Source organism: Taeniopygia guttata, chromosome 16 (genome assembly GCF_048771995.1).
Source record: "Taeniopygia guttata chromosome 16, bTaeGut7.mat, whole genome shotgun sequence".
Lineage (NCBI taxonomy): Eukaryota > Metazoa > Chordata > Aves > Passeriformes > Estrildidae > Taeniopygia > Taeniopygia guttata.
In genome coordinates, this window is record NC_133041.1 from 434743 (window position 1) to 445237 (window position 10495).

A 10495-nucleotide genomic window follows, 5' to 3' on the forward strand; every position below is an offset into this window, starting at 1 on the left:
TGATTGGCTAGGTCGGGGCGGGTCGCGCCGCTATTGGCTGGAGGGGGCCCGCGCACGCGGCGGCGGCAGATCGTGCGGGGAGAGCGGCTGAGGAGGGCGGTGTGTTGGGTCTGTGAGGAGTGGAGGGATCTGAGGTGGCTTTAGAGGGAAATGGGAAGGGGCTGAGGCGGGTCTGAGGGGAAGTGAGGGGAGTCTGAGGTGCGTGCGGGACGGATTTGGGGGATATTGGGCGGCTTTGAAGGATTTTTGCGCGGTCTGAGGGGATAATTAGGGGGATCTCAGGTTGGTCCGGGGGGAAACTGGAGGGAAAATGGGGGTGTCTGAGGTGTGTCGGGAATGGGTTTGGGGGGAATTGCGGTGGTTTGAGGGGTTTTTGTGGGGTGTGAGGTGGATCTAGGGCAAACGGGAAGGGAATTGGGGAGGTTTGAGGCGGGGGTTGAGAGGAATTGGGGGCGTTTGAGGTGGGTATGAGGGGAATTGAGTCCGAGGCAGTTTCGGGGAGCATTGGGCGGGTTTGAGGGTTTTTTGCGGGGTCTATGGGGGATTTGAGGGGAAATGGGGGCTTCTGAAGTGGGTATGAGCAGAATTGAGTGGTCCGACGTGGGTCTGGGGCGGATTTGGGGGGAATTGGGGTGGTTTGAGGAGTTTTTGCGGGGGCTGAGGTGGATTTGGGGGGAAATGTGGGCGAGGGGGGCTCTGAGGTGGGTCCGGAGGGAAATGGGGGGATCTGAAGTTGGTTGGGGAGGTCTGAAATGTGTCTGAGGAGAAATGGGGGATTTTGGGGGGGTTGAGAGGAAATAGGGGATCTGAGGTCACTTTGGGGGGAATGAGGGAGTCTGAGGGGGCTTGGGGAGGAGCTTGAGAGGGTCTGGAGGGTTCTGATGTGGGTTTTGGGGTGTCTGAGGGGAATTGGGGGATATGGGGGGTTCTGAGGTGGGTCTAGGGGCAATTTGGGGGGGGATCTCAGGTGGATCTGAGGAGGTTTTGTGGAGCCCTAGGTGGGTCTGGGGTTAATTTGGGAGGGGGTCTGTGGGTAATTGGGTGGAGGTATAGGTGGATCTGGGGTGGATTTGGGTGTTTGGGGTACCTAAAGGGGGGTTCCAGGGGGTAAAGGGGTCGCAGCCCCCCAGACGCCCCCTGAAGCCCCCCTGTCCTCACAGAGAGGTTCCAGCCATGGCGGTGCAGGATCCCCGGCCCAACCACACCATCTACATCAACAACCTGAACGAGAAGATCAAGAAGGACGGTGGGGGAGGGCTGGGGGGTCTGAGAGTGTCCGTGGCTGTCCCAGGGGCTCAGGCTGTCCCCTGGGTGTCCCCACTGTCACCGTGCTGTCCCCATTGTCACTATACTCTCTCTCTGTCCCCAGAGCTGAAGAAGTCCCTCTACGCCATTTTCTCCCAGTTTGGGCAGATTTTGGACATTTTGGTGTCGCGCAGTCTCCGCATGAGGGGCCAGGCCTTCGTCATCTTCAAGGAGATGAGCAGCGCCACCAATGCCCTGCGCTCCATGCAGGGCTTCCCCTTCTACGACAAACCTATGGTGAGACAGAGACTGGGGAAAAATGCTGACATTTTGGGAAAAGACTGGAAAAACCACCATAATCTGGCCTCAAATATCCCCAAAATCCAACTTGTAATCTCTCCAAATTCATCTTGACCACCCCAAAGCTTCCCCGTGTATGACACACCCATGGTGAAACAGAAATCCTAGGGAAAAACACAGGGATTATGGGAAAAAATCCTGGAATTCTGGGAAAAACCTGAATTCCTGGGAAAAAAAAAAACAAAACAAATCCAACGGGAAAATCCCCTGGGAACACTCTCAAATCAAACTAGGAATCAAAGCTTCCTGCCCACAGTGGGGCAGAAACCTGGGGATAAAATTCTGACATTTTGGAGAAAAACTGGAATTCTGGAAAAAAACTCTGAAATTCTGGGGAAAAACTGCCAAAATGTGGCCTCAAATATCCCCAGACTCCAACCTGTAATTGTCCAAATTCACCCTGAACACCCCAAAACTTCCTCTACTATGAGAAACCCATGGTGAGACCCAAATTCAAGGGAAAATCCTGATATTTTGGGGAAAATCCTGAATTCTTGGGGGAAAAAAACCCCAACATTCAGCCTCAAATATCCCCAAAATCCAACCACGAACGCCCAAGGAACTTCTTGTTTTATGACAAGTTTATGATGAGAGAGAAATTCTGGTGGAAAATACTCAAATTCTGGGAAAAATCCTCAAACTTTGGGGAAAAAAACTGAATTTCTGTGAAAAAAAAAAATCCAGCCTCAGATATCCCCAAAATCCCACCAAAAAAAAAACCAAAAGGAAAAAAAAAACAACCAAACCAAACAAAAAAAAAACAAAAAAAAAAAAAAACAAAAAAAAACCAAATCCAACCAGAAATGCACCAAAATCCAACCATGAGCTGCCCCAAAGCTTCCTCTGCTACCAGCCAACTCTGGTGAAAACCCAGAATCCCAGGAAAAAGCCCAGAATTCCAGGAAAAGCCCTAAAATCCAGCCAGGAATTCCCAAAGCTTTTCCTTCTATGACGAACCTGTGGTGAAATCTCAAATTCAACCTGGAAGCCCTAAAAATCCATTGGAAACCCCCAAATCCCTCTTGGAACTCCTCCAAAATCTCTCTTGAATTCCCTCAAATCCTTCAGAAACTCCCAAATCCCCCCTAAATCTCTTTGAATTCCCTCAAAATCTCTCAGAAATCCCTAGATCCTTGCTAGGACTTCCTGAAATGCCCCCAAATTCCTCTTGGAGCTCCCCCAAACACCATCGGAAAATCCCCAAATCCTTTCTAGAACCTTTCCCAAATCCCTCAGAACCCCTGAAAATTCCTTGGAAAACCCCAAAATCCCTCTTGGAACTCCTCCAAATCCCCTCTAAATTCCCCCCAAATCCCTCTGAAATTTGCAAAATTCTTCCTAGGACTTCCCAAAGTTCCTTTAAAATCACAAAATCCCTCTTGGAACTTCCCCAGATCCCTTGGAAAATGCCAAAGTCCCTCTTGGAACTCCCCCATATCCCTTAAAACTCTCTCCAAAATCCCTCGTAAAGCCCCAGATCCTCCCCAAAATCCTCAGGAAGAACCCCGAAACCACCTGAACCATCCCCAAATCCCCCTGGACTGATCCAGAGTCCCCTGGAACCACCCCAAAATCCCCTGGAACAACCCCACATCCTCTCTGGAACCTCCCAAAATCCCTTGGAAAACCCCAGATCCCTCAGAAACCCCTCAGAAATCCCAGAATCCCCGTAGGAAGTCTGTGAAATCCCTCCTGGAGATGCCCCAAATGCCTTGCAATGCCCCAATGTCGGGATGTGCCCTCCCAGCGGATCCAGTACGCCAAGACAGACTCTGACATCATCGCCAAGATGAAGGGAACGTTCGTGGAGCGGGAACGGGATCGGGACCGGGACCGGGAGCGCAAACGGGACAAGCGCAAAGCCAAGGGGGGAGAGGCCCCCGGCCCAAAAAAGAGCGGGGCTGGAGTGCAGGGGGCAGCACAGGGAGCAGTGCCTGTGAGTGCCAGGGAATGTGGGATGGGACTGGGGTCATTGATGGGACTGGGGACATTTGTGGGCTTTTGGGATTGGGATCAGGGCACAGGGAGTAGTGCCCGTGAGTGTCAGGGGATTTATAGGATCATTTATGGGATTTGGGATCATGGCACAGGGGCCAGTGCCAATGACTGCCAGGGTATTTATGGGATTATTTTATAGGATTTAGGGTCGTTTATGGGATTTGGGGTCATTTATAGGATATGGAATTAGGGTACAGGAGGCAGTGCCCATGAGTTCAGGGGGATTTGGGATGGCTTTAGGGGATTTTGGGATTATTTTATGTGATTTGGGATTGTTCCCAGGGCATTTGGGATCAGTCTGGGTGCATTTGGGAGCATTTCAGGGAGTTTGGGGTTGTTTTATGGGATTTTGGAGTAGTTCAGGGGATTTGGGATCATTCCATTGGATTTTGGGGTGGGTTTATGGGATTTGGGACTGGGGCACAGGGAGCAGTGATTTGGGATGTTTGGGTGAGGAGTTGGGATCGATTTATGGGATTTTGGGATCATTCCTGGGGGATTTCGAGTCAATTTAAGGGAATTTGGGGCATTTCCGGGGAATTTTGGGGATGTTTTGGGGGATTTGCATATGGCTCAGGAGCATCTGGGACCATTTTATGGGATTTTGAGGATCGTTCCCAGGGGATTTGGGATTGTTTAATGGGGTTTCATGATGGTTCCAGGGGATTTTGGGATTGTTCCAAAGGATTTGGGGGGATTTGGGATCATTCCAGGGGATTTGGGATCTTTCCTGGGCATTTTGGGAGGGCATGGGGGGATTTGGATGGAATTTTGGGGGGATTTGAGTTCTTTGGGTTTCTTTGTGTGCCTTTGGGATTATTTGGGGTAATTTTTGAGTTGTTTGGAGTAATTTTGGGGTTACTTGGGATAATTTTGGGTCATTTTGGGATAATTTGGGGTTATTTAGGGTTATTTTTGGATAATTTTGGGTAATTTGGGGGTTATTTGTGGAAATTTTGGGATAGTTTGGGGTAATTTTTAATGGTTTTGGGGAAAATTGGGTTTTTGGGGCCACATGTCTGTGGATAATTCTGTGTGGATTTGGGATAATTCCACATTGATCTGGGATTCTCACTCTACTTTTGGGATAACTTTGGGGTTCTGTCTGTGCCTTTGGGATGATTTGAGGTGTGTTGGGGTCTCTCCTCAGGGAATGGCGCCGCTGGCACAGCCGCCCCGGATGCTGCCGCACCTGGGGGGTCAACCGCCCTACATCCCTCCCCCGGGCATGATCCCGGCCCCGGGAATGGCCCCGAACCCGGGAATCCCCCCAGGAATGGCCCCACAGCCTGGAATGGCCCCGATCCCCACCCCACAGCCCGTGAGTGATTTAGGGGGATTTTTGGGGTGGATTTTGTGAGATTTTGTTGGGTTTTGGTGGGATTTTGAGGCAAGTTTTGGGAGGATTTTTTTGGTGTATTTCCTGAGATTTCGGGTGGGATTTGAGGGGACCTGGGGGAATTTTGGGGGGGATTTGAGAAGGTTTTGGTGGGATTTTGGTGTGTATTTTTGGAATGGGTTTTGTGTGGTTCTTCAGGCAATTTTTGTGGGATACTTTGTGGGAATATTTTGCATGATTTTGAGGGATTTTTTTGATGGATTTTGTGTAATTTGGGGATCTTTGGGGTGATTTTTGTGAGATTTTAGTTGGGATTTTGAGGGATTTCTGTGGGCATTGGTGCAATTTTTGTGGGGATTTTTGGCATGAATTTTGTGGTCTTTATGGTGGAATTTTTGTGAGTTTTTGGTCAGATTTTGAGGGGTTTTTTGGGGGGCTTTTGGTGGGATTTTTTGTGAGGATTTTGATTGGATTTTGGAGGGAATTTTTTTGGGGAGATTTTGGGTGGGTTTTTTGGTGTGTATACAGTGTGACTTTAGGTAGATTTTGGGCCTGATTTGGGGCAGACTTGCTGCTGATTTTGGGGGTTTTCTCCCGTTTCCCCACAGCTGTCGGAAAACCCCCCGAACCACATCCTGTTCCTGACCAACCTCCCTGAGGAGACCAACGAGTTGATGCTCTCCATGCTCTTCAACCAGTGAGATCTGGGGCAGTGCTGGGATTTCAGGGATTCTGGGAATTCCGGGTGGGGTTTGGAGGATTTTCCTGCTTGAGGGGGTTGAAGAAGGGGGTGATGGGGGCTTGGGGCTGGATTTTTTTTTTTTTTAATACTGGGCTTTTTGGGGGGAATTTCTGGATTTTCTGGGGGGGAATTTCTGGGGTTTTGGAGGAATGTTTCCAGATTTTTTGGAGGAATGTTTCTGGATTTTTTTGGGAGTTGGATTTCTGGGTCTGTTTAGGAATGGCTCTGGAGTTTTTGGGGAAAGTTCCTAGATTTTTGGGAATGCTTCAATATATTTTTGGAGAAACTGTCTGGACTGGGAGGGGGAACATGTTTCTGAGGTTTTGGGGGAACATTTCTGGGTTTTTTAAGGAAAGTTTCTGGATTCTGGGGAGTGTTTCCAGATTTTTTGGGGAACATTAACATTTGTGGATTTTGGGAGGAAGTTCCTTGATTTTGGGGAATGTTTCAGGATTTTTTGGGGGGACAGTTATGGATTTTTGGGGGAAAGGTCCTTAATTTTTAGGGATATTTATGGGTTTTTTTGGGGGATGCTTCTGGATTTTTTGAGGAACATTTCTCGATTATTTAGGGAAATTTTTCTGGATGTTTTGGGGGCCACTCCTGGATTTTTTTGGGTAACATTTCTGGACTTTTGGGGGAGTTGGATTTATGGGTTGTTTTGGGGAACATTTCTCAATTTATGGGAACCGTTCGGGATTTTTTCGGGGAGGTTTTTTGGGAGGGAATGTTTCTGGATTTTTAGGGAGGTTGGATTTTGGGGGTTTTGAACAATTTTGGGAGAGTTTTTCTGGGATTTTGGATTGTTGGGGGTTGGATTTTGGGGGAATGTTTCTGCACTTGGTGGAATTTTTTGGGATTTTGTGATATAGTTCTGAATTTTGGGGGCTGTTGGGTTTTTCGGGTTTAAGGGATTAGGGATTTTGAGAATGTTTAGATGGGATTTGGAGTCGGATTTTTTATTATTGGGGTGTTGGATTTTTGGAGATTTGGACATTGGAAGATTTTCAGAGCATTTCCCTGGAATTTTGGGGATATCTTGGAGGACTTTTGGGTTCTTGGGGATATTTTGGATTCGGAGGGACATTCTGAGATTCTCAAACCATTTTGAGCGCATTTCAGTTGAATTTTGGCAGCAATTTCCCAATACTGGGGGTTTTTCCAAACTTGGCCTCTCCCCCCTGGATTTCTCTCCCCAAATTCTGGGCTCCTCCTGACCCCAACCCCCATGCCAAATTCAAAATCATTGGGAATCCAAGAGCCTCCCTCAGGGGCGTTTGAGAGAGTTCCTGGAATTTGGGGGAATTTGGGGATTTTTAGGGGATTTTGAGACGAGTCAGGTAGGGGTTGGGTTAGATTTTTGGGGGAACATTTCTGGATTTTTTTTTTTTGGAGGGAAATGTTTCCAGATTTTTGGAAGTGTTGCTGGATTTTTGGGGAATGTTTACTGGAGTTGAATTTCTGTGTTTTTGGAGAAGGTTGCTAGATATTCTTGGGAACGTTTCTGGATATTTGGGGCAGTTGGATTTCTGGATCTTTTTGGGGGGAAAAGTCTGGAGAAATTCTGGATTTCTGGGGAACATTTCTAGACTTTTATGGGGAGTTGGATTTCTGGATTGTATTTTTTTTTCCTGGATTTTGAGGGATGTAGCTGGATCTTTTTGGGAACGTTTCCAGGTTTTTGGGAGTGAACGTTTCTTTATATCTGGGGGGAAATTTTTGGTTTCTTGGGTTTTTTTGGGAACTCTTCTGGGTTTTTGAGAGAAGTTTCTGGATCTTTTGGGGAACATTCCTGGATATTTGGGAATGGTGCTGGATTTCTAAGAGAGGCTGTTTCAGGGTGTTGTCGGGGGAGGGGGGGTGCTTCTGGATCTTTTGGGGGGAAGATTTCTGGATCTTTTTGAGAACATTTCTGGAATTCTTTGGGGAACATTTCTGGATTTTATTGGAGAATATTTCTGAATTTTTGGGGGACCATTTCTGGAGTATTTTTTGGGGAACATTCCTAGGTTTTTTGGGGAACATTCCCACGTCTTTTGGGAAACGTTCCTGGGTATTTGGGGGAACATTCCCAAGTTTTTTTGGAAAAATTCCTGGGTTTCTGGCGGAACATTCTTGGGTGTCTGGGGGAACATACCCTGTTTTTTTTGGGCTCTCCTGACCCTGTTCCCCATCCCAGGTTCCCGGGGTTCAAGGAGGTGCGCCTGGTGCCCGGGCGCCACGACATCGCCTTCGTGGAATTTGACACCGAGGTGCAGGCGGGCGCCGCCCGCGAGGCCCTGCAGGGCTTCAAGATCACCCAGAGCAATGCCATGAAGATCTCCTTTGCCAAAAAGTGACGCAAAAACCCCCAAACCCCACCAAAACACCCCCAACCCCCCAAAAAATGGGCCTGAAATAACCCTGAAATCCAAAAAAAAAAGCCTCAAACCCACCCCTAAATACCCAAAAACTGCCCCAAAACACCCCAAATCCCTCCAAAGCACCCCAAAATCCCATAGGAACACCCTAAAATCCCTCAAAACCACAGCAGAGCACTCTAAATCCCATAAAACTGCCCCTAAAACCCATAAAAATACTCCATAAATCCCAGAAAACTTCCCCAAAAATGGTCCCAACCCTGCTCCAAACCCTCCATGTGCCCCCACTCCCCCAGGTAAGTTCTATTCAGCCCAAATCTTCCTTTTTTTAACCCAAATCCTCTTTTTTTTTTTCCCCCCCCCATTTAAATTTTTTTCCACCCCAAATTTTATTTTTTTTCCACCCCAAATCCTTTGTGTGTCCCCAAATCCCTTTTCCCATCCCAAAAAGCTCCTTTTCACCCCAATTCCCCACCCCAAATCCTGTTTTTTTCACTCCAGATCACCTTTTCCCACCCCAAATCACCTTTTCCCACCCCAAATGCCTCCTTGCCCACCCTAAATCCCTTTTTCTACCCTAAATTCTCCTTTTTTCATCTTAAATTCTTCTTTTTCCACCCCAAATCCCCTTTCTCCCACCCAAAATTTTTTTCCATCCCAATATCCCCTTTTCCCCCCACAATCCTGACCCCAAATCTTCAACCCCTATGCTAAATCCCTTTTCTCACCCAAATCTCCTTTTTTCCCCATCCCAAATCCTCCTTTCACCCCAAAATCTCCTTTATCCATCTTAAATCCTATTCTTTCCTCCCTAAATCTCCTCACCCCAAATCCTTCTTTCATCCCAAATCCCCTTCTTCCACACCAGATCCCCACCCCAAATTCACTTTCTCAGCCCCCCAGGGGTTTTTGTGGTTCCCAAGGGGTTTTTGGAGTCTTTCCTAGCATTGTACCCAGGGTCTCTCAGCAGACATTGCACCTGGAGCCGCCCCTGCCCCAGATAAACCCAAATCCCCTTTTCCCAGTCCCCCAGATGCTTTTGGGGTTCCCAAAGGGCTTTTGGGGTCTTTCCCAGCATTGTACCCAGGGTCTCTCTGTAGACATTGCACCTGGAGCCTTCCCAAATAAACCCCACTACCCCCATGGCTGGAGTGGTTTTGGGGGTGTTGGGGATTGGGGCGGTGTGACTCCCTAGATTTGGGGACTGGGGGGATTTGATCCTAAAATTTGGTGTTTGGGGGGTTTGACACCACATGGTTATGGGTTTTTGACAATCCCAGGATTTGGGATTTGGGGGGTTTTGACCCCAAACTTTGGGAAGTGGGGGTGTTTGACACCCGAGGGTTTGGGGGTTTTGGGTGTTTGACAGTCCCAGGATATGGGATTTTTGAGGGTTTTTTACCCCAGGATTTGGGTATTGGGGGATTGGACAAACCCCAGGAGATGGGGATATTTCAAGCTGCAGGAGATGGGGATTAGGGGTTTTAACCCCAAACTTTAGGGGTTTAGGGTGTTTGGCACCTCAGGATTTAGGATTTGGAGGTATTTGACTCCAGACTTTGGGAATTGGGGGTGTTCGACACCCCGAATGTTTTAAACCCCAGGATTTGGGGTCAGGGATTTAATCCCAGCGTTTGGGAATTGGTGCATGTTTGACACTCCAGGATTTGGGATTTGGGGGGTTTGATCATAAAATTCGGGGTGGAGGGGGGAGGTTGACATTTCAGAGTTTGGGTTTAGGGGTGTTTGACCCCCCTCCCCCAGTGTTGGAGACCCCAGGATTTAGGGTCGGGGGGGTTTGTTTGGCCACAGTATTTGGGGTGTTTGACCCCCTCCAGGTTTGTGGTCAGGGTTGAGATCGGAGCTATTCCCTGGAAACAGCGGTGGGATCGGGAACAGGATCAGGAGCAGTATCGGGAAGAAGAGACACCCTGACCCAATAACGGTCCCCGACCCCGGGGAGACACCTCACCCCAATCCCGGAATGGACCCATCCCCACAATCCCGGACCCCTCCCCATTCCCAGACCCCGCCCCACTTACGAATCCTTCTCCACTCCCAGACCCCTCCCCAATTCCACACCCTTCCCCACTCCCAGACCCTTCCCTCAATCCCAGCCCGCCCCAGTCCAGATCGGACCCATCCCCAGCCCCTCCCTCATTCCTGAACTGGACCTTTCAATCCCTTTTTGGGGCGGCTCCTGCCGCTTCCAGCCCATTTTTGGGGCTTCCAAACGGCTCCGGGGACCCTCCCCATTTTGGGGGTGTTGGGGTGGCCCCAGGGCCGCTCCGAGGGCCGAGGGGGGATCGAAACCCCCAAACCCGAGGGGCTTCTGGGGATCCCAAGTTCCTCCCGTGCCCACCCCAAAACAGATCCTGGCCAATCAGAGAGCCAGTTGCCGGGCGAAAACTCAGCCTACTGGCCACGCCCGGCGATTTTCAGCAAATCAGC

The 10495-nt window shown here is 49.0% G+C and overlaps 1 protein-coding gene and 1 pseudogene across 3 annotated transcripts; both read left to right on the plus strand.

Annotated features, from left to right (window-relative positions):
- The window catches only part of LOC140685172 (uncharacterized), a 655070-nt pseudogene that overhangs the window by 90696 nt on the left and 553879 nt on the right, over positions 1-10495 (plus strand).
- Positions 23-9187, plus strand: SNRPA (small nuclear ribonucleoprotein polypeptide A). 3 transcript variants are annotated; one of them, XM_030260361.4, is made up of 7 exons: positions 23-99; positions 1161-1246; positions 1370-1542; positions 3353-3541; positions 4754-4924; positions 5551-5639; positions 7864-9187. In XM_030260361.4, exons 2-7 carry the CDS (start codon positions 1174-1176, stop codon positions 8021-8023), a joined length of 855 nt encoding a protein of 284 aa, XP_030116221.1. In that variant the 5' UTR covers positions 23-99; positions 1161-1173; the 3' UTR covers positions 8024-9187. The 3 variants fall into 3 exon arrangements, with proteins under 3 accessions (XP_030116221.1, XP_030116220.1, XP_030116219.1); XM_030260360.4 differs by having other exon boundaries at positions 47-134; XM_030260359.4 differs by having other exon boundaries at positions 50-108.

What these genes read in the sequence shown, in the direction of transcription:
- SNRPA (XM_030260361.4), top strand. Translation starts at nt 1,174, where the DNA reads ATGGCGGTGCAGGATCCCCGGCCCAACCACACCATCTACATCAACAAC. An exon ending in CAGCACAGGGAGCAGTGCCT is followed by an intron (nt 3,542 to 4,753) that starts GTGAGTGCCAGG and finishes GTCTCTCCTCAG; the next exon opens with GGAATGGCGCCGCTGGCACA. An exon ending in CTCTCCATGCTCTTCAACCA is followed by an intron (nt 5,640 to 7,863) that starts GTGAGATCTGGG and finishes TCCCCATCCCAG; the next exon opens with GTTCCCGGGGTTCAAGGAGG.